The 24,803-nt window shown below is 35.5% G+C and overlaps 1 protein-coding gene across 2 annotated transcripts in view; it reads left to right on the top strand.

The window, feature by feature from the left end:
* LOC127969499 (cadherin-18-like) overlaps window positions 1-24,803 on the top strand; it is a 201,280-nt gene that overhangs the window by 103,273 nt on the left and 73,204 nt on the right. Inside the window, exons 1-2 of one of the 2 annotated variants that reach the window (XM_052571506.1) lie at window positions 1,649-1,781; window positions 18,641-19,315. In XM_052571506.1, the coding sequence (XP_052427466.1) occupies window positions 19,067-19,315 (249 nt within the window). In that variant the 5' untranslated portion in view covers window positions 1,649-1,781; window positions 18,641-19,066. Of the gene's footprint in view, window positions 1-1,648; window positions 1,782-18,640; window positions 19,316-24,803 lie in introns of those variants that run through there. The other variant, XM_052571505.1, reaches the window with a different exon arrangement.

The following is a 24,803-nucleotide window of genomic DNA, read 5'->3' as shown; positions in this document are numbered from 1 at the left end:
TGTGGATATGGATGAGTAAATGGTTTTGTTTGCTTCTGTCTAGTTGATTTGTGTCAATATTTATGCATGCTGTTCAAGTCAGTTGAGTAGGTTTGTGAGTAGTCGTTTGGGCTGTTTGGCCTCATAAAGCTCATTGATGAAATGTATGGATTGTGTGACTGTCATGGGTTTAGGTTTGTTTAGTACTTAGGTCTGTGGTGCATTGTGGATCATATGACTTCAGATGCATTTGTAAGATTTTATGTTTTTGAAAAAAGTCTCTTTTGCTCACAAAGGCTGCATTTATTTAATCCAAAAATAATGTAAAAGCAGTATTATGGTCAACCTCATTCACCTGAGCCTTCAGCTCCATCTCGTGTGTCTCCCTCGCTCTCTGTCTGCTCGGCTCCACCTGGGTCTCCACCTCCAGCAGCTCAGTTTCCATATATTCCTGGTGTTGTCAGCTCCTTTACCACCATGACTCCTCCCTTTCTCCACACCGCCCTGGTGCCTCGTCCTCACTGGTCTCTGGACCTCCGCCTGGCTCCTCCTGCTCCAGGCTCCTCCCCTCCATATACTCTGCCCTGGCCCTATGAACCATGATTCTTTCCCATTGCTTGCCCCTTGCCTGCCCCATGCCTGCCTCCTTAACCCCAACCCTCCCTCCTCTGATGGACTACTTATAGGCACGAGAATGCACCTTCCTGGGGGTTATGTTCTGTTTATGTTCTGTATTTATATTCATTTGTCTTTATCGCTTGCCTTTCTTCTGCCTATGGACTGATTAAATGATGTTTCATTAAAAAGGTTTGGGAGGAGCATGATCAGATAATCAATAATAATAAATGTGTGTGTGTATATATATATATATATATATATATATATATATATATATATATATATATATATATATATATATATATATATATATATATATATATATATATATATATATATACAGCCAACTTACCTCTGTAAGCATCCCTCCTCCACCCCAATCCTCAATTTTATTTTATTTGACCCTTATTTTCATCCCATTTTTAGAGATGGGGGAGTTCTCGGGGGTTCAGGCTCTCTCAGAGCCCTCCATCTGGTAGGCACAGCAAATATTCTAAATTGCTCATTTGCTGTGCTATCCAGATGTGTGTGTGTGTGTGTGTATATATATATATATATATATATATATATATATATAATATACACGGCGATTGTGTCATGAGTTCAAAGTTGATTCAGGTCAGTTCAGTTACGGTCTCAATGCTGCAGGGTTTATAAATTATGAAACACATTTGATTTACAATTGATTTGGTGTGTCAAAAATGTCCATGAAAAACCTTGTTTCACTGTGCCAATGCAGCCTGGAGTAGAAAGCAATACAACATGTTTCCATGTTTGTGTGCAATGAAGAAAATCAAATACTAGTGGTGATGATATGAATGTGATAAAAAAAAGAAGAAAAAAATGAAATTAACTCCATATGAGACGTAATAACAATGATAGTAGGCATGTGAGAAATCGAGTCAAAGAGAGAGAGCGAGGGAAGCAGCGAGGGCTGGCTCACATATGACGGACGCTCCGTGAGCTCTGAGATGGCCAATCAGAGCACTCAGCTTGCCCAAGCTGCTGCAGCGGAGGAGTGAGAGAGGATTCTCCCACACACACGCGCACACAAGCATCGAGAGCAGCATACGCTCGACAAGGGAGCGCAGACACACGGTGACAATGGTATGCATGGGACAGAGAGTCTGTTTGGAAACTTTACCACACGCTCCCGATGCACATTTGTGGACTTATATCATTAGGTAATGTGGATTATTTTCTATTTTCCTGCATCGTACCAAATGTGTTTTGTAAAGCATGTAGGCAGAGAGTCAGTGAGTTATCTGAAGGAAGTTGTTGTGCATCATTCGACTAGAGAAAGTGAGTAATGCCACTTTATTTTCCAGCATGCATGAGACAAGAAGTCAACATCAGGATAAAGGGGATCTGTATTCAGTGTGCGGTATCTGTTGAGTATCTCCTCCTGCGCTGCGTGAAGTAAACCGACGCTGTTCAGCCGTGTATTCAATGATGTGCGCTTCATCAGATTGCCAGACGCAGCTGAGAGGTGCATGTCTGCAGCTTATAAGGCTTATCTTCTTACAGCCGCACTTAAAATCCACCGCTAGGCTGGAGCTCTGAGCCGGGGTCGCGCCTTCATCCAGACGAAAGGAGAGGGGGGGATCAGAGGCGGAAGATGAATGCTAATAATGTTTGGGTAGATTCCACTGCCAGAGAAGAAGAAGTTGTTGAAGCACGTCTGAATGTTTGGTGTGAAGCTTGTCACTTTTTTTTTTCAGAGGCAGCTTCTTATTGGTATATTTTCCTTGCACACACAGAGACGAGCACACAAATCTGTTTAGTGTTTGAGACACAGAGTTGCTCTATTACAACCCCTAAAAGGATGGTTGTGGTTCTATACAGAGCTTGTGCTGTTATGCTGTCAGGGGGTTAAATGGGAGATTTCATAAGACAGAAAGAGAATGATGGGGAAAGAGATAAAGCGAGCATTCTGAGTCTGCCGTGTGTGGAAAGCGTTCATTTCCCGGCTCCTTCTTCTGAAATGATTCAATCTGGACCACTTTGCAGAGGAGTTGGTTGTAGGATTTGAGAGGTATTTGATTCTCTCCAGAGAGCAGCAGCATTCGTCTGTATAAATCACTCTCAGACCGTTGAAATACCGGCCTAGTTATGTATGGAGATGATGTCAATGTTTCCAACAGGAAAATCTAGTGACTCTTCACATACTGTTGACAATGCATAACAGAGCTCTTCCTCATGAACCATTTGGTTGCAGATTTTGTTGATTCATTCTGATTCCTGAGCCTTGTATGACATGAGTGCCTTTGCTATGTGAGGTGTATCTGGGGCCACTTTTTTGTCAAAAACGAATGAAAGGGTAGATTCAAACCTGCATGTTCAGCATGAGCACCACAGCTCAGCATTTCTGGACTATATGGACTATAGGATTTACTAAATCATGGCACCAACATATTTTCTGATTCTTTTTTATAAAAATAAAAAAAAGTAAAATAAAATAAAATAAAATAATAATTATTATTACATTATATAATCATGACAATATTTTTTGAGCAGTCTTAGCCTGATTAGTTCAAGTTAAAACAGATTTTTTTTTTTACTTAAAATATTTATATAAACCACATAAAATATAAAAAATATAAATTAAACATAACACAAACATAATAATAATAATAATAATAATTATTATTATTATTATTATTATTATTATTATTATTATTATTATTATTATTATTACTACTAGATTATATAAAGACAATAATAAGTGTAATTGCCATGAATTATTTTACTATGTAAATCAAATATTTAAATATTTATAAATAAAACAATATATAAAAAACTAATAAAATATAAGATTAATAATAATAATAATAATAATAATAATAATAATAATAATAAATTACAAACAGGGTGAAGGTTCAAAGATTGAATCCATATCCATCTGGAATCTGTGACTTCATACTACCAATACCCACAGCCTTTTAAATACTTAACTGAGAGAAGGGTTCATCTTTGAAGGGTTTTCTGATGAGAACATGCTGTGTTAAATGGAGTCTACATAACTGTCACCCTGTTAAACTCTCAAAATGTGGTTCAGGCTGAATAAAGCAGAAAAACCTAAGTGTCAATAAGTGAATGAAACACTTGAGGCATCATAACCTTTAAACTTGTGATACTGCTCCTCTAATTCATCCTCTGCACAACTGACTCGACCTAATAGAGTAGAATACACAGCTATCTAGTCCAGACAGCTCATTACTTCCTGTAGCCCTTTAATTAAGCAAATACTCTCGATGCTAAAAGCTGCCTGTTTCACAGTTCACAGAAAGTCATTAATACCATGAAATAAACTAGCATTGGAAGCTGATTTGGCTTTGCCTGCAGGAGGCTAATGTCTATGATTCTCTGTGTGTTGTGTTAGCATGTCTGCGCAAGACAAATACAGTGTGGCTTATTGCTAAGTGTTGAAGCAGTGATCTCAAACAGCACTTCGAGGAGAGAAACATCGTTAGGGAAACAAACAAAAAAAGCCTGCAATGAAGTGATTATCCTACTGTGTGAGATTGTTAAGGATGCTTATAGTTGTCATGAAGGTAGCGATTTGCCTCAGTAAAGAGAGAAGAATGTGTGATGGAACATGAGCGTGGATCACAGACAGGCTGTGATGGCGCATGCAGTCCTTCATCCTTGCATTGTTTACCTTGTCTACTGTTCCTTTGGTTTGTTGTCTTTCTTCTCTCTTTTCCTTGCTTCTCTATCTTGAATATCATTGTTACCTTTCTTTCTTTCCCACCCTAAATCATCTCCTTTCCTCTTGTTTACTTGTCTTTTCACTTTTCTTTCCTCCTTCCTCTTTAATTTCCATTCTACTTCCTTTACCATTTCCCTTTCTCTCATGTCACTCTCTCCTACCACTTTCATTTATTTTCCCTTTCCCATCTCATGCCTTCCCTTTTCTCTTTCCATTTTATCTTCTTGTATCTTCCCTTTTCCTCTTCCTCTTCTTTATTTCTTCATTTCATTTTTACTCTTCCCTTTCCCATCTCAACTCATCTCATCACTTTCCATTTCCCTATGTTCTCTTTTTATATTGTCCCTTTTCCTGTTCTTTCTGTCCATTCTCTTTGCGTTTCCCCTTCCTTCTTTATTCCCCCCTTTTTTTCACTGCCCCCTTCCCTTTTATTTTTGTGCCCTTTCAGTCTTCCCTTTTTGTACTTTCTCTTTCTTCTTCTCCTCTTCTTTCTGTGACCTTTCTTTAACCCTTTTGCTTTCATTTTCATTTCCACATCCTTTATAACCCTTTGCCTTTTCCTTTTTTCCATTTGCCTTTTCTTGTTCCTTTTTTCCTCTCCTCTGGCCTACAGTTTTATTTTCCCATTCCCCTCATTTCCATTCTACTTGAATTTCTCTTCTCACCCATTACCTTTTTCTATCTTCTTTAATTTTTTTCATTTCCCTTCCCATTTTCCGACCCTTTCCATGTTTCCCTTCTTGATTTTTCCCTTCTCCTTTTCATTCCCCTTTCATTTCTTGCCATCTTCCCTTTCCCTCATATTCCTAGTTCATTCCCTTTCCATTTGCCTTTCCCTTGTTTCTCTTTTCCCTTTGCCCCTAGGTTTTATCTTCCACTTTTATATCCTTTGCTCTTCCCTTCCTCATCCCCCCTTTTCCTTTCCCAATTTTTTCCCCTGTCCTTTTGTTTAATTATTACTCTTTCACTTGCATTTCCTTTTACCTTTCATATCCTGCCTTTCCCTTTCCCTTTTCCATTTCCCTTTCTTGTTTTTATTGTCCCTTTCTCCTTCAGTTTTATTTCCTCTTCCTCTTGCCTCTCCATTCTCATAATTCCTACCATATTTCCCTTTCCTTTCTTTCCTTATCTTTTCACTCTCCTTTGCTTTGCTTTTTCCTCCCACTTTCCCAGTCCTTTCATTTCTCAAACCATCATTTTCTCATTTCTTGTGGCACATTTAAGGACTTTAAGGCATTTCATGACACCATTAGTATTTTATGGATGTACTATATTCATAAAGCTGATTTGTTTACCGCACCAAGGGTTATATCACCTCCTTTATCTCTCTATCACTTTATAACTCTCAGTCTGTCATTTCTGAAATCTCCTAGCATGTGTGCATCTTTGTCTGGTCTCCCACCTCAAGTATTTCCCATGAGCTTCACTCCTCAGTAGCTCTCCTGACAGAACAAGTTATGAGAGAGACAGAATTCAGTAAAACAGAATATGGCTCCCTTTAAAACACATACTCGTAGACTCATGCAAGTCAATAATCCTTCTCTCTCTCAAATACACAGAGGGAGGATTCACTAAGAATGAATTGCACACAATGATAGCACTATTTACTTGCTTGCAATGTCTCATTTTAGTGCCCAGTTCACTAAAGAAATGGTACATATCAGTAATGGTGAAATTCAGAAGATACAGCGGACTACTGTAATCTGCTGTACTTTACATTAAATGTACATCACAGCTTCACCAGTGATCCAGAAACCTAAATCAACTGTTTAAAATGTAGAAAAACTGAATGCATTCCAGGTTATAATGCTCTTCGTCAACATTTGATGAATAACTTGTCACAGGATTAATAGAAATGCACACATTACCATGTTTAAATACCTTATTACATGATGCATGGTAATAATGTAACTTGAATATATATATATATATATATATATATATATATATATATATATAATATATATATATACCACATTGACACATGAACTATGTTTGCCCATAAAAGGACAAGAATGACTTAATGCAAATACAAGTGAAGGCCTTTTCAGCGCATTTAGCACCTGCTAAACTAGTTTGTGAATGGCTAATGAATTTGATCCATGCTAAAATACGGTTTATTGCTTTTGCCCCAGTATCTTTCTGTTATTGTCATGCAGTTTCTTATTGCAGAGTCTTGTCGAACTGGAATGACCTCTTGATTGACTGACTAGAGGAAAAAGGCAGCCGAGATAAACATTTCATTAATAATGCTCAATAAGATCATCCTTTCTCACACACACTAACACTCATCCCATACACTCACGGGACACAAAAGCCACTTCACACATCACGCAGTAAATTAGACTGCAGGGGAAACGTGCATTCATGCTAATTGCTTTGAAATACCACTCTCATCCAAACACGTAGACCCACCTGCGACTAGATGAGAACAGGCTGCGGAGGGTGACAAAGCAAAGAAAGAGAAACAAAGATGCATATGGGGAGTGTGCCCCAAATCATACCCAGGGGAAAGTTTCATGCAAAGGTAATAGATAGATATACAGAATAGGAAACATGCAGAGAAGCAGCAGAAATGTGAATGAGCTGCTCTGGGAAATTTTCTGTGAGCATCACAGTGTAAAAGGAGAGATATGGAGGTTAGAATAGATTACAGAGCCTGTTACACTGCAGTGATGTCAATTATTTTAAAGACCACGGTCATCTCTTTCGATTACCATGAAACTCAAAACAGCATTTAACATATTGGCCATTTTGTTACAGAGCAGTGTTAGCCATTTAAATAAATTATCCAGTCTTTTATTTTTATGATGAAGTTTGGATTTAGACCTATTTAATGTTTTTAAAACATGTCTCTTATGCTTGACCAGGCTTTATTTATTTGTGCCAAAATACAGGAAAAACAGTAATATAGTGAAATGATATTATCGGTAAAAAAAAAAAGAAAAGAAAAAAGTCTTAATAGAAGAAGTGTTGCTTCAAGTAAAATTATCTTGTTTCAAGGATATTTAGATATTTTAACTGTATAAGGAAAAAAAAAAGAAGAAGAATCATCTTGGGGTTAAAATGATTTCTAACACAGTTGTTGTAGATTAACTTGTTTTGAAAGCTACAGGGTAGTTTCAAAGTAACTTCCCCAATAATTAAGTTGAGACTGTACTACCCAGCTTAAACCAGACAGAGTGACCCCTAGGTAGGGTAGACTGGATTAGAGGGAAGCATGACCAGTTAGCGCTGCTTTTTTTCACTGATCCGTCCGTTTCCAAATCAATCTTTTCTCATCTGTCAGACTGTTGCGTGCAACACTTGCTGTGGCTTGGACATGTAAAAATATCCACTTAGTGGTTGTTCAATGTTTATATTTATATATACACATACATATATACAGCCTAAGGAAAAAATACTGTAAGAGGTCATTTGACAAGGGCCAATGAAAATACATTCAAGATTAATTTCAGTTGTATCATTCAAGCTGGTTATACAGTATTTTACCAATTATGAAAAACATGATATAGATACATGATAAATTTTCACTCAGAAACTGCTAGTAAATGTTAAAATGGTGCATAACACAATTTATTAATTAACAGCAACACGTCAAATTAAACTTATTATTATTATTATTATTATTATTATTATTATTATTATTATTATTATTATTATTATTATTTTGAATGAGAAAAACCAAAATGGTAATTCTTGTAAAACATGCTCTAATAAGACTTGTTATATTTACAATATATATATTTACTATATTTGCAAAATAGCTTTTACAGTGCAAATGAAAACAGATATTGATGCTGATGTATTGCTTACAAAAAAAAAAAACTAACAAAAAAAATGTATTTTCTTGAAATGCAAATGTGTAGATAGTTTCTAATGAGTCATGTCTTTGTCTAAAGCTTCTCCTGTGAATGCAAATGGCCGCAAAACCCTTTTCGAAACCGTTACTTTTGAGAATCACTGACACAGTAGACAGCAGCTGTGTGTGAAGATCATAAAAATCATCAAATCGGTTTCAACCCGGAGCAGCACTGAGAGCCATTGATCAAACATTATCGCTTGTCAGGATGTAACGTTAGGGGTTCTCGGACGGTTGTATTAATCAATAGTATTGTTCCTGTTTGTGGCCATTTGACTCGCAGTGTCCATCTAAACCTGTGCAAACTATTACAATGGCAAAGGGCAGAAGCATGACGATTCACCGGCTATTTATACATTATATATGGCATGTAGCCGAAGATCAGGGACAGTTCTTAACAGAAAATCATCACCTGCAGGCACCTGGGAGCTCTTTGTGCTGAAAAACAAGAGACCGTTTCCATTTCCAGAAGCACCGGTGCCCCACCGAGCTTCTCCAGAGAAAAAAACGGGCACTCATGGGTCACCCAGGGGAACATTTTTATGTGCATTAATAAGTCATTTTCCTCGCTCATAAAGAGAATGATGCGACTTGTTGAAACTGGAAAGATCTGAGGGCTATAAAAAGGCACGACATGTTTATTTAAAATGGGAAATACTATAATGTTTATGTCCTAGAGCTAAATCAGGAGCTTAAGTGCTTGCTTGACTGTATATTTGTGTCTGTTTGTTCTTAATTTGAATAGGCTGTATTTTAAATAGCCTACCTGGACATAATGATAAATCATATTTTTATACTTCTGCATGCTATACCCCAGGGCTTCCTTTCAGTTTCTTCCATTATGTTCACTCCTTCTCTGTCTTTCCATTTGGTATCATTTATTTATTTCACATGCTGATGATAAGTGGTGACCATAAGACTAGGCTCAGCCAACAACTAATGATGCATGAGCGTTTGGTGTGACTCGACAATTTTCATAGTCATGAAAATAAAGAAACGAATGAGAAGGTGTGTCCAAACTTTTGGTCTGTACTGTGTATATATATCTCGGTATATATGTTTTACTCAAAAACATAATTATATTTATTTATTTCTAGCCCTGCAATAATGGGATGATGTGTAGTTATTTGGTCTTTTTAAAATAGTCCCTTTCAGGGTATTATGCACCAAAACCCTCTTCCATTACACTGTATATGCACATCTAATGCATATAATCTAATTTATAAGTTTGTGTGAATATATGCATATAGAGGAACCACTCTGATGATGCTGTTCTGTTTCCTAGAAACCAAAATGCAGCTAAAGACCTCCAAGAACCAAGCAGGGTGCTCACTGCCTGTACTAAAACACAAAAATGAGAGAAAGACAGGTGCTAATTCAGTCTCACAGATCTGAGAACAAGATGTTAGAGGAGTCACACATCAGGAGTGATTTTGGAGATGTTATGTGAGGGGGAAAAATAGATTTCATTAAAAGTGTGAGAAGTTAGAACAGGAGCCATAGTGAAAGTTTCAGTGTTGTTGTTGTATGGCTCACACAGATGCTTTCACTGTTTGTTCTTTGACTGAAGACTTTATTCACTTTTTTATCTGTGTGTATCTGTGTTTGGGCTTTGGGGCATTTTTGGGAAGAGTAAACTCTGCATTTTTTAGAGATGAAGCATCATTTTGTAGCAGTCAGATGGTGGAGTTTGTCCCTGCTGAATACACATCAGATCCCGCAGTGTCAGCTAACCTGAAGCCTGTATCTAATGCTGCATACAGGTTTTCTTAATTCATTTCTCTGCATTTATTATGTCTTATATGATTGAATTAGGCATGTTTAAAGCAGTTCTAAAATGCTAATAAATGCACACCTGTAACTGCACACAGTAGCAATATAAAAAAGACATGAGTACTTTTATAATGCATTACAGGTTTAAAGTGCTTCTGAAATGACCATTAATATATTCATGGACCATTACACTGTGTACTGAAGCAGCAGCTCCTTATGTGAAATGGTAAGTTTAGCCAATCAGAATTTCTTGATGATGTTATCACAAACACTTACGAATGTGGCGTGATCATAAATTATTAAATAGTTTATCGTTGAAATGTGTAGTAAAAAACTATTAAATTACTAAGTACTAATCAAAATACTAATTAAATTAAGATATACGTATTTAGAAGTTAATTAGTATTTGTATCCAATAAATAATAAATATTAAAGTTAGTCAGTTAGTTAGTTAGTTTTGCTTCTCTGTGTGCCTGTTATTTGACATTAATGCACATGATATTAGAAAAGTTATAGTAAAACTACATAGGATTAGGACAAAACATTTAAATAGTTTAAATATATATTTTTTAAGTATTTTATTAATATCAATTAAGTATATATTTTCGTGTAACATTAATTATTTTATTTGATTTTATTTTAATTAATTTTATTTTAATTTGGCTAATTAAGTTGGCACAGCACTGACAAAAAAAAGCGCTATAGTACTGTTTATTTTTTTATGTTAATATTTTTATGTTAATATTTTTATTATTATTATTATTATTTATTGAATTTAAGGTTTATTTTTTATTATAAAATTACTTTGGACTCTTTTTTTGTGAAACTACTGTGGTTTGGTCTTTTTATTTTATTGCATTTTATTTTATTCAACATCCACATTTCTTTCTTTCTTTCTTTCTTTCTTTCTTCTTCTTTCTTTCTTTCTTTCTTTCTTTCTTTCTTTCTTTCTTTCATTGCCACTGAACTTTTGCTTGTAAACAGTTTAATCTATAGACAAAACTGTGAATGCGCACCTATAAGTTCTATACTACACTGGATTCAATAGTATGCAAAGTTCTTCCTCGTCTTGACTTGTTTGGGTCACATCCAGCACTGTATTCTCTCATTTAACTGATGCGAAACAGTCCTGCACACTGAGATCTTCCAGACGAATCTGTCTACAGAAACCATATTCTGTTCAGTAACTGTGTAACCGACAGAGGTGCTGTCCTTCCCCACACACCGTAGGATTGTCCTGGGCATCACTGCACAGTAAAGAGCTTTTTGTTGCTACATGATATCAGTGAAACCATAACTCAACGTGTGCTGCAATGCAGCAAGGGAATAAGATGGGAGAGAGAGAAACAGAGAGATGAAGAGAGTTTTAAAGGTAAATAGACTGTCAGAGTGAAAATGGCTCTCTGCAGAGTGTAGCAGATGGATACTGTCTCAGAGGCAGTGTCCTCCTTCTGTGATGAGAAAGACAGGAGAATCCCTTCTCTTTTTCCCTCTCTCTCCTTCCCCTCCTTCTCCATCTCTTCATCAAACGCGTGGCAGATGGGATTCAGGAGTGATTTAGGCCACTAAAGCCGTGCAGAGATTGTCGTTTACAATGGCTTTCATGGCTTCGGTTTGTCCTCTAAAATGGCTGCAGACGCGTCAGAAGAACAGAACAAGAGAGCTGTCACTTTGCTCTGGATGTACGATCCAACACCGAGAAGCAAAAAAAAAATTATGAAATAAGGACAAGAAATATGGTCAGAAGAAAGACTGTTGGGGGAATTCAGAATCTTCAGTTTAGCTCTCAGCTGATCTCATTTTTGTGGAGAAATCAGAACAGATACAAATGATAAACAAATGGTTGACATACAGTAAGAGTATAGACCTATATTACATACAAGTAAAATGGGTAATATAGCGGTAATATAGCTCATAAAATATGGTCTTAAAAGGGGTCTTTTTTTCCACAAGTTGATATGATTATTTAGGGTCTTACTGAAAAGTCTGTAACATAGTTTGGTGAAAATTTCTCAATGGTAGTGTAAAACAACACCCATTTTACCCGCCAAAAACAGCTCTTTTCAGAGTATGCCATTTTGTAGAATTTTCCCTTAAATGCAAAAAAGCTCTGCTGACCCCGCCCCTCTCATCTGAGCCGCTCTCACAGAGACTGAGAGCTCTGCTCTCACTGGTATCCATTTCCTGTATTTGTGTTACTTTTTATTACTTGGTTTGCTTCTCAGGAGAAAAAAAAAAAAAAAAAAAAGTGAAACAGTAGCCTGAAGCAAATGTCTCTCTATGTAATCTCATTGCCATCCAGGGAAGAAAAATCTCGTTTGTGATTGTTAGAAGTCTGAAAGTTCACATTAAACTTGCCTGATCATCCACCCGGCATCTCTGCATGACGCTGCAGAGCTCAACTCCAAAAGAAAAAAGCAAGCTGCCCGCTGCTGCATGGCATCATGAATAATCGGAAGCAAGCTCTTTTCTCACTTTTAAATAAAAATCAAAACTGTCATTTCCTGCAGATGCCGTGCAATTTTCTGACATTTTAAAGCAGCCAACTAGAAAACACAATGTCTTCTCACCTTCAGCTGCCAAAAGATAGTGGAAATTGGCTTGCACCACTAAATGAATATTCAGGAGCGTTAGGAGAGATTTGTTCACAATGTAATTCCAGTTGTACGAGTATCATTCCAGCCTCTCGCTAAGTGTGTTTGTGTGTGTCTGAGAGGGTGTTTTCATTGGTGAGCATCTGATCTTTCTGAACTTTTATGTATATTTCATGATGTAGGCTGGGAGCGTTTGGCAGTCAGTGTACATACATTATTTAAGCGTTCACAAAAACAAAACAAACCTGTTAATATTTCTCACCTCCCCAAAAGTCTCTTTCAGTCCTGTTGCTTTAAAACTGTTCATGTATCATAAAACATGTCTTTTCTAAGAATATATAATGTGCAAACATCTTATAAACATTGGAGTACTTCACACTTTCACACTGCTTTTGGCTCTGTGATCTCATTAACATTTACAGGTATTCATATGTACAGGAAACACATTGGTGTACATTTGGATAGACAAAGATCATTTGTACAATATCAGAATATGGACAGCAACAAAAATATTAACACATAGCTGAACTTAATGTAGAAAGTTTTTAACAAACAAATTTATAAATGAAATGGTTAGAAGAAAAGTAAAACAAGAATAATCTTCATTTTATATTATAAAAATTATTTAATATTATTTATAAAATTATAGTAATGTAATATTACTCATATTATACATTATATATATATATATATATATATATATATATATATATATATATATATATATATATATATATATAAATGAATGCTTTATTTATTTATGTATTTATTTATGGTTGATCTATTGTTAAATATTAAATGCCCAATAGGTGATTACCTTCAGAAACATTTTTTGTTATGCTTGTTGAAAATCTCTTCACAATCCGATAGCAATCGTTAAGTTAGGTGGTCTAAATGTGTTTATCTGTATTTATATACTCTGTGGAAGGCGTAGGACCAAGAAATGTTCATCCAATCAAAATGCTCGTTCCATGGGTTTTGATTGGCTTTCTTACCTCTATGTCAACATGTATTTACATATCTCTGCGCACCCGGTTCGTGCAGACAGGACACACCATCAGTTCATTCACATACACTGGGCAGACAGATTGAGAATGGCAAGCAAACATTAACAACCTGATCTTCTTTCCTGGTATTGCAGTACTGTTACTAAAACTGTACTATACACTTTTCTCACCGGTGAATGACACGTGATCTATTGTAGAGACTTAGCAAATCATGCCATTTATATTGATCCAATATTAAAAACCATTATTGAAATAAGTAGAGTGAATTTCTTTAGAAAGAATGTCCAGTCTATGCCATAGTAATTGGTCTACTTCACTGTTAGAGCAATTACTCTTCCATCTGCCTGACAATGTGTTCTACCAGCGGTTGTCATTATTCTTCCTCTCTTCTGCCGTAGGTAGTTTGACCCTTCGTACCCTCCTTTCTCCTTCTGTAGTTTGATATCAGCAGAGGGTCCAAACTGAGAAATCACAGCAGGTCATGGAAATACTCGCCCCAGGCAACACAAGGCCTCATTCTCTTCATCGCTGTCTCATTTCTCTGCTCTAGTGTTATCCACTCTCTCTACTTTTTGGTCTTACTTGTTCTTATCTGTCTTACTCCTTTTTGTAAATGTTCACACATATATTTTATTGTCTTCAGCACAATCCGGACAGGTTTTCTAAATCGCTGCCTAAATATCTGTTTCCTACTTATATATATTAGGGCTGTCAGCTTAACTTTTTAACTTAATTAATTAGTTACGGAAAACATAATGTGATTAAAATATTTTAACGCATCAAGCAGACTGGCTCCGCCCCCGCCCGTCATCTTACAGCCATACAGTTGACTTGACAAATATGATGCAGGACAACAACTCAATGAATGCCGTTATGTCCCAAGATTCAAAATAATGGTGCAATAATTAAATGCCCTGTATGAGTTTTTGTCTCATATTTATATAATCTGATATCACATGAGCAGGGGTAGCAGTAGGCTATAACACAAGTGCTGATTTTATCCCGAATATCACAAGTTTCAATCTGATTTTATACAACATTGCAGTAAATAAAAAGTTGATATTATCCCACATAACAAATGTTTTCTGGCCAAGCTCTTGGTCACAAAATCACTTTTCCCTCGGCCCAAGTACCACAAAGAATAACGGCTCTGAAGACAAGGGCCACACATGGGCTATAACCAGCCCGAATCTCAGCCAGTTAATCACCCTTAACTGAGAATTGGTACCAATAATACCAAAACAGTGTCAAAACAGGTTTTATTATTGGTACCAATTCTAAGCCTTATGTAAGCCAGTATCCCCAAATCTGAGCCTTATATAACCCAGACCCAATACAGAATCATAATATTTGATGTTATTGCATTGTGTATTACTGTAATCGTCATTATTCATCTTGTTAAATCCTTTGGTAATGTACACACAAATTATGCCAATAAAAGTACTTTAAACTAAATAGAAAATAAGCCTTAAAATCCACAAAACATGTAACTGCAATAAAAATACTGAGTTGTGTATATAGAAAGTTGCAATACATTTTCTTTCCAAAGCTACAGTTTGTAATGTCTACTTAATACATTCTCATTTAACACAAAATAGCTTTAAATAATCTTTTGTGGGTATTTTCACAGTCAAATTTAATTTCCAATTAATTTGATTAATCACCGCATTATGTAATTAATTACATAATCGACTTACAGCCCCTATATATATATATATATATATATATATATATATATAATTCCCAGTGTTCTGTTGCTCAAATGTTCTAAACCTTATGTTCCACTGGAGATATTGGTACAGGTGATATATGACACAGTTTGCTTCTATACATAATACAGATTTGGGAGCAGAACCCATTGCTGATATTGTAATCTAAACCATTATAACATGAAATGTGTCTCCTGCTGTTCTCTGATCAGACAGTAGAGAATGTACCCACCGCTGTATGAATGCCTCGCTACTGGAGACCAGCTGCCATTGATTGAACACAGCTGTGAGCCGTAACCAGAGGACTGAGAGCAAAAGAAAAGAGGGTGGAGGAGGGAGAGGGACTGAAAGGGTGTTTTAATTATAATCAGCAATACAATCATTACATCAGCCCTCTGATTGAAGAGCAACTCAGAAGGTGCAGACACACACACACACACACACACACATACACACAGGAGTAGTTTAAATCCGGAAGATACCTTGTCAAATCCAGTCCAGTAGCTAATACCCCACCACCTCACCTCAGAGAACAGCAGTGCCGGGGGTAAAGCCTGCTGGTTCACCCAGGGCCATCTTGGCAATGTCTCTGGGATGCTTTTTTATGCAGGTAATACGCATACAGTACAGCTTCTATTTGAATGGGGAGAGATGGAAATCTGCCTCAGTAACATGTCAAATCAACAGTGAGCAATGGTTTACATTTTTTAAACACATTTTATTATTATTATTATTATTATTATTATTATTATTATCATTTTATTTTTTCATTTACTAATTTTTACAATAGTAAACATTTTAAGGGATATGCTGTACTTCGGTCACCCATATTGACCTAATGATTTCTAATAATAATAATTAGTATTATTATTATTATTATACAGTAATATTTATCATATATATATATATATATATATATATATATATATATATATATATATATATATATATATATATATATAAATCATACCTTTTCATTATATTTGTGGAATTTTCTGCTCATAGAAAATAGCTTTTTTGTAAACCCCGTTTTAAATACAGCTTTGCTGGAGCTACATTGAACAAGAGTCCATGCAACACAAAAGGAGATAGATAGCTATTGACCGCTGAGACAAGTATTGTCCAAAAAGGACAAAGAAGTGCAACAAAAACAGTCCAGTGCAACTTGTGTGCTATTTTCTGAAGCCATGTGATTGCTTTGTGTAAGACCAGATCAAAATTTGAGTCATCATGCACTAAACAATGTATTCTGTTGTATTAGTATATATATATATATATATATATATATATATATATATATATATATATATATATATATATATTTATAAGTCTCCTGCATAACCCCACACTTTTCATGTTTGTGGACACTTTTGTTGAAGTGTTGTGAGCAGCTAACTGACTGAGTTTAACACTTCTGACTGCAAGACATGAGTATGTTTAGGTATAACAACCAAGTCTCTTTAAAAAGTCGTCACCGGTGACTAAATGTGAGCTGCATTATTTCCTGGGTAGAGAGCTTGATCAAACATGAGGATAATCCAAGAATCCAGAACATATGTACATTTTTAAGTGGGTTTAAACTGTTTACACTTTAAAGATTTTGACGCCAATGGCAGTATCGGGAGCTTGCATGTCTCCGGCGGTGGTTAGTTAGTTGTTGGATGTTTCTGTCTTCCTGAAATCAGTTGGCTTTAAAGAAACTTCTGCAAATTGTTAGATGCCTATGGTACTGTAGATATATTCAATAAGAATATAAATTAATGCAAGTATAATGAAAACTATTGTGTAGCAATATAGTATACAGAATGTGTCATTTATATTAGTTAAGGCACTTAAACACCACAAACATCTCTGATGTAGTTGATTCATTAGTTGAACCAGAATTAAAAAATACAGATAATAATGCAATTCAAACTTTATTGCCAATTGCAAATGTATTGTTAAATCATCTATTGAGAATTTGGCCTTTGTTCATTCAATTGTATAATAATTTAGCATTACAGCATTACACTGGTTTCATAAGTTTTTGATTGCATGAAATACTGTTGGTTTTGCAAATCCTTGAGCATTTATTTTTGTCTTATTTTTCTCCAGCATCTTTGAAACGAATCATTCCCATTGAAATAACATTATCTGATGCAGCATCAATGGGGATTTGCTGGTGACCTTAATATAATTTGTTATATTTAAGCATAGACATATTTAGTCAAGTCTACTTGCCGTGGTAATTGACAGCATGCAGAACCCTGTAGATTTCTCACATTTAATTATATTTTATAACATTTCTGACCTTTTTAAACCTTGATGAGAGTGCTGTTGGTGCATTTCTGCATTCATTAAACTAAAAATGTCTCTTGCAACTCCACACTATTTCATGATTAAATGTCTGTGCTCAGTTTATTACCAAAGCATTACTAAAATGTCTTATGCTTGCCTGGTTTAGCAACCTTCTGTATCACCAAGAACACTCTAAAATTTGTGTTTTAGGTTACCCGAGCTCAACTCATCCTCCTGAAAGATAATCATTTTGCATTAGATATGCTTTTACATCTTCATATTAAATGCTGCTCATTTAGGATGAGAAACCATATTTGACTGCATTGTAAACGTGTTCTGTCACCACCGCAGAAGCTGCAAGTTTCTAAAGTTACCGCATTATGGCAAGCCTTGTTAAACAGCGAAATATTGATTATAACTAGGAGCTAATTAGTTACAGACTTACTGTGCCAAGCATCTGTTGTTTTGGGTCTCTGGGAGGAGATTTCATAAATTACTTCTTTTAATGGAATAGTTCACCCAAAAATGAAAAATCTGTATTCATTTACCCATCCCTCATGTTGGTTGACTCTCATAAAAGATGAAATGGCATGAAGGACTGTCCAATCTACTCTTTTCCATTCAATGACGGTGGATGTTGTGAGTAAATGATGATGACAAATGTTCATTTTGGTTGAATTTCCATGTAAATTGCATTTTATCTTGTATAATGTAACATCTTTTAAAGTGAAAGGAAATATTAAAGGAGAAACAAATGGTAAAGAGTGGTTGTCAGCCATCGCAGAGAAGCCACAGTGATTGTAGAAACTGACTTGAAGCTAATTGGGTATTGGTTAATATTATCAAGGGAACTTCATTTCAGAACAAACCATTTCTTTTGGTATAACATGCACTGATGAATATTTTACAGTGAGACCAACAGCATGCATTAGTAAAATAAACAGGGTCAATTTTGATCCCATGTTGGCTTGAACTTCACAAAAAGGCCCATTAAGCAATGATGCCTTACTCGTAATTAAATGTCTCTCTTTCTGAGATGTTTCATTTCTTGTGGTATTTTGCAACCATATGAAACACTGAAATTGTTTGTCCATCTCATCTTTCCACAGGAGATTCAACATGGCTGCTGCTGTCGTCTTGTGTGTTTGTTGGACCCAGGCTTGAACCTGCCTGCTTTCTTCCTCGAGTGCTCTTTGAGTGCATGATGTCAGTGCATTTCTGCTGTTTTTCCAGGATGAATGACTGAAATATGAACCTCATTCAAGCTTTCTGGACCTCTGGTCCAGTGTCTGATTAAATCAAACCCCTCAAACGAACATCCGAGGAGGGGAATAAGGAGTAGACGTGGCTGCTGGTTGGTGGCGGTGGAGGACGAGGAGGTGGTGGAGGAGGGGGGTTTGGAAGCCATCTTTATCCTTTGGAATATACCATTTGTGATACCACTGTGTGTTTGGAATATCGCAGAACTTTGGGAGTTTCACTGTAGTTTTTGGAATCCTTTTGGAATATTGGGAATTTGGCTCCTGTTCGCAGTCATGAAGGTGAACCCGAGCTCTTGTTTGTGTCCTGTACTTTTGTGCCTGTGTTTTCTGGAGAGGGGTTATGAGGCGAGCCATCACAGCCAAGCCAAAATCATTTCCAGGAGCCACAATGCAACTCACAACCACAACCAGACTAAGGATGGGGAAACAGAGGTCCACCATCGGCCCAAACGAGGATGGATATGGAACCAGTTCTTTGTCTTGGAGGAACACATTGGTCCAGAGGCACAATATGTAGGAAAGGTAAGCATGACATTTTCAGTTCTGGTTTGATAATCTGGTTTGCCTGGTTCAGTTTGCAGGTTTTGGGGCATTTGTAAGCTTGGCCGACTAGCTAAACTAGCGTGCCAATCCTGGCAGACCAGGTTGACCAACTTACAAACTAATTAGTCCAATATAAGCTGGTCTACCTGGTTTGTGCAAATAAATTATTAAATAGTTTGTTTGTTCGTTCATTAATTAATTAATTCATGTTTTTTTAATCAGTGGTGGAATTAATCAAAGAGAAGAGAATATGTGCATATTCCTTTCCTGTTCTATATTTTCTGTTGAAAAAGTAGGGTGATTCATATTGAGAATTATTTTTATTTTATTTTATACATTAACCTTTACAAAAACATTGGAGTGCACAAGTCTTTGGTTTGTTTTCCTTGAAGGGTAGGACTTTAAACAGGTCTATATAAAAAAAAAAAAAAAAAAAAAAAAAACTTTTATTTATTATTATTATTATTATTATTATTATTATTATTAATAATTATTGTTTAAACTTTTAAATTTAATTGGTTTGGTAGTCTTAGCTGAATTAAGTTGTCCAAAACACCTTTAAAACCATCAAATAGACCAGCCTGACCATGTTGGCTGGCTTTAAGAGCAGCACATACATTGGGCTTGTCAGTGTTTTTTTTTTTTTAACATGGATATAACAGCAGTCTAATGTTGAAACATGTTAGACCCTTGTGAACAACATACATTTGTAAATCAAGCAAGTGACCTTTTGCTCTTTCTCTGACCTTATTCCATCACTTGTCTACACCCACAGGCCTTGATCGATATCATCTTTGCATGGAGTTAGCTTAGCACAGCAAAACAGCAGCTCAGGACTGTAGCTTGACTTATTGGTTCATGTTTGAGATTTGACAGCCTTCATCATTTTGGCTAGAGTCATGCCGGTTCTCCTGTGTTTGCCTCATGGGCTTGTCGATCTTGTGAAACATGAATTTTGTGTCCATGCCAGATCGCAAATAGGGCCATGAATCTATCAGCTTTAGCAAGTCCGTCTGCAGTCAACATGGTAACTTTTGCACTTTTGGAATTTTTTATTATTATTATTATTATTTACTGTCATTTAAACTAAGTTAATTTTAGCTTTTAATAATATTTCATATTATTATTATTATTATTATTATTATTATCATCACCGTCGTCGTCGTCGTTGTTGTTCCACTAACTATTGAAATGCATTGCTGAAAAAAAGTGCATAAGATGTAATAAACTTATATATTATATGAACAAAATATATATTTTTTATTGAAGAATCCATTTGTATCATCACAACCTTTTCACATAACAGTAGCAGTCCAATGAAAGACACACCGTCACTGTCCTTGAACTCCCCAGTACTCAAAAACTGCATTAGGCATTGTAAATTGATTCAATAAGCGTTGTTTAATGGGTACTGTGAGAGTGTTAGCGGGGGGCGCTGCTCCATCCCAGTGTCCTCCTTTTATTCCTTTTGTGTGTCTCTCTTTCTGAAGCAGATTGATTCAGCAGGTCATGTCCGTGTGCTTTACGTCTCTTTACTGAAGCGTCACACAATAAGGCCACAGGAAGCTGGTTAAGTTGTCTGTGTGCTGATTGACTTCTCTTATCTTCAGAAATATGGAAATGTGTGGCAGTTGATCATTATTCAGGGTACTCAAGCATAAGGTAATGCAGGGAAAAGAGCAACCGATGTGCACACAGAGAAAAAGAGAAAGTGACATACATTATTTCTCACTTAGTGCTTTCAAACTGTGTTGGATGATGGTATTTATGAGGTGAGCGGTCAGGAAGGGCATTATATGTTGGAAAATGAGCAAGATATCTGTTAGCCTGCACATGCATCTTAATGGCAGCTGCTTGGCTCTTGCAGGAAGTATGCGGTAGGTTTTGTTTTTACATTTTGGATTTATTATTATTTGTTATGCGTTGAATTTATTTATTTGTAAAAAATAAAAGCTGCAGAGCCTGAAATCATATCACAACCATTGCAACAAAAACATGTTTTGTCTAAATATTCAGCTACTTACTTGAATTAAATTGAATTATGAAACCATAATGGATTAAGCAAGTTGTTTTTAATAATTTTAGATGTAATTTTGCCATATTTGTTGTGTAAACACATTTCATGTACAAAGTTAAGTATGTGTTTTATTATTATTTTGAATTATTTTTTTATATATATTTTCAGTTTAAATTGTAAAGTGTGTGTGTGTGTGTGTGTGCGTGTGTGTGTATATATGATATTTAAGTACATTAAGATTATTAAAAATACATTTTTATTTTTCTTGTTTTAATACATTAAATGTATCTAAATAAAAAAATATAAATATTGATTTATTTAATATTAATATTTATCCAAGAAAGTTTTTGACAATGAATGTCCCTGACTCTTGGAGAATATACTGCTTTTCCTGTTATTATAGTGAATATTATACCAGAAAATACTACTAATTTAGCTGGTTTAATGTTGTGACGGACAACATTTCCCATCATTCTCTGTGCATGAATGATTTATACAAATCATAAAATACAGATCAAGTGTAAATGCGTCCCCAGCCATCCCTTTTCCCAACCTAAATTAGAATACACATCTCTGTATAATTCCATCTTCTGAGCTCATAAGTGCAAACTTCCCAAGAGGACTTGAAGGCAACAATGGAAAATTGCCTCTGTGAGAGAAAATATGCAGTACAAAAATGCATCTGTGTGACAATGAGATGAGGGAGGAAAAAAAGGGATATATTTACTTCTCTTTTTTTTTTTTTTTTTTTTTTTTTTTTTATGAGCATTTATACTGTATTGAATAAAAATTTGTGTTCAAATGAAATAAAATAAATGGCAATATCAGCGAGACAGAAAGAACCAGACGATTTATTTTCGTGTGGCCTTGACATTGTAACAATATAATTGCAATACATTGTATTGGATATTAAACAGATGGCAGTGATTTAAAATTGCATTACTTCAAAACGGAGCCTTATCAGTTTGCTAATTGCATGCAATAATAATTAAGTTTTTGTCTTCTTTAATTAGCATATCTACACGACCGCGTCAGAAGAGCGCTGATTGGTTTACTGGCTCCGGCAGGTTGGATTAAGATGCCCCGAAGCCCTCTGGCCACCGCTGTGCTCTGTACTCAAACAGTTTACAAAAACTGAACCCAGTTTACAGCATCGACAGAATATGCTAATCCTCAACGATAAAATGCCATTAAGAGCAAGCTGTTATGAGGGATTCAATTTGATATGCGCATGCAAAAGGCAAGGTCCCAAGATCGTTAGTGCGGCTAACTCCCTCATATTTAATTACCGCCTCTATCACAGGGGCTGGTAAAATATGGCCATGATGTGAAATGACCCTTAATTAGATCGGCAAAGACTCCAGACAATTAATCCTTCAGCCCCTTCGTTTGTGTGTATGTGTGAGTGGATGTGTTTATTCTGAGGCTTTACTTAATTAAACTTTCAGATGCTTGCAGTAGCACAGGAAAGGTTCCCTTGAGGGACAAACTGAGATGATAGACCCTTCCTTCTTATTACTCTTTATTTTCTGGTATCCGTGTGGTTGAGTGTCTTACTGGTGGCATCCTTATACTTGAAGACAGACCGGAAAAGCTGTTTCGTCAAGAGACTCGCGTGTCTTTAGGGGTCAAAGTGCTATGTGATTAGAGTAATCACCTCATCAGCGGTCCATGAAGCGATTTTGTAATCAACGTATTATGGGTAAACAACTCATTAGAGTTTTGCAATACCAAAATATCAGTAGCAGTGCAATTTAACAATCTTCAACCCCAATATTGAGAGAAAAGCAAAATCAAATATGTGTGGAAGTCCGGATCTTTTTTTCACATCTCACAAGCAAAAACAGACTTTCATAAATATGTGCTAAATCAAACAATATTAAAAACAAATGTATTTAAATTAAGTAAAATTGTGTTAGTATATTATGTTAAAATAAATAATAATAAAATATATATATATATATATATATATATATATATATATATATATATATATATGCATTATTTTTGTGTAATTGTCATTGCATAATAATTATTCATATAAATTAATTAATTGAATATAAAAATAAATAAATTTAATCTTGACTTTATTTTAAAGTTACCTTTTAATTATTTTAAATATACAACAGAAACATGCTTCGTTATATATAATGTTCAAAATTACTGTCTGTCTGAATACTCTGTTCTTATTGGCTGGCAGGTATCCACTAAAACTGTTTATATACAGCTTTACGTCGGGTGGTTCTTGGCATCCATTAATTTATATATATATATATATATATATATATATATATATATATATATATATATATACACACACACACACACACACACACACAAACACACATATTTGTTTTTGTGAAAAGTGGGGACATCCCATAGGCGTAATGGTTTTTATAATGTAGAAACTGTATATTCTATCGCCCTTCACCAACCCTACCCCTAACCCTAACCCTAACCCTCACAGGAAACTTTGTGCATTTTTACTTTCTCAAAAAAAAAACTCATTCTGTATGGTTTAAAAGCGTTTTGAAAAATTTGGACATGGGTTATGTCCTCATAAGTCACCCTCTCCTTGTAATACCTGTGTCGTACCCATGTCATTATACAGAGTTGTGTCCTGATATGTCACAAAAACATGCCCACACACACACAATAATCATTTTTAAACATTTACACTTATTTCTCAGTTAAGTAACAGCATCCAGGTTCCAAATTCAGTATGTACACAGTGGAAAGACTTATTTTTATATGTTGTAATTATATAAATTTACATTTATATTGAATCAAAGTACCAGTATTTAAATTAACCAAGCATGTATATGAATTTGCATAAAGACTTTCAAGGTCCTTGACTGCAGTAGTCAAAGTAGTCAAACTCATGCTTCGTGACACATGTGTAACATGTATGATATATAATGTTTGTGGAGGTGACGGAATATTCAAGGCAGTGCAGCTTTATATATATCGTCAGTCCTTGAAAGGAAAAAAAACTGCAGTTCTAGCAGTGTCTCTTTTTGCAGAAGGGTCCTTGAAAAACTTCAGACTTGGTCTGTGTGACACTCATAAATTACCCAAGAGTAAGAAGAGACAGACTCAGAGTCCTGTGGTCCTCTCTTTAGCTGTACAAGCAAAAATCTTTCTCAGATTCCATAATCTTGCATTTTTAATCTTGTGATTCTTCAGTAGGAACCAAAAAGTTAGACTGGATTAGTGTCTTGAGAGATCATCTAATTCTGTAGAGTATGGAGTGTCATTGTGGAGTCATGCAGAAACTCAACTCTACATGCAAATATATAAATATAATGTAAATGCATTCATTTTAATGTAGCTACAGTATAGCTATTATAAACATGCACACACGTGTCCATATGATTGTAGATATAGTATATGTATTTACATATAGATACGGTTGCATATATATAGCCTTGGATACATGCACATAATATT

This window comes from Carassius gibelio, chromosome B12 (assembly GCF_023724105.1).
Source record: "Carassius gibelio isolate Cgi1373 ecotype wild population from Czech Republic chromosome B12, carGib1.2-hapl.c, whole genome shotgun sequence".
Taxonomy (NCBI): domain Eukaryota; kingdom Metazoa; phylum Chordata; class Actinopteri; order Cypriniformes; family Cyprinidae; genus Carassius; species Carassius gibelio.
The sequence above is the reverse complement of the archived record's forward strand: the minus strand, read 5'-3'. Positions and strand labels throughout refer to the sequence as shown.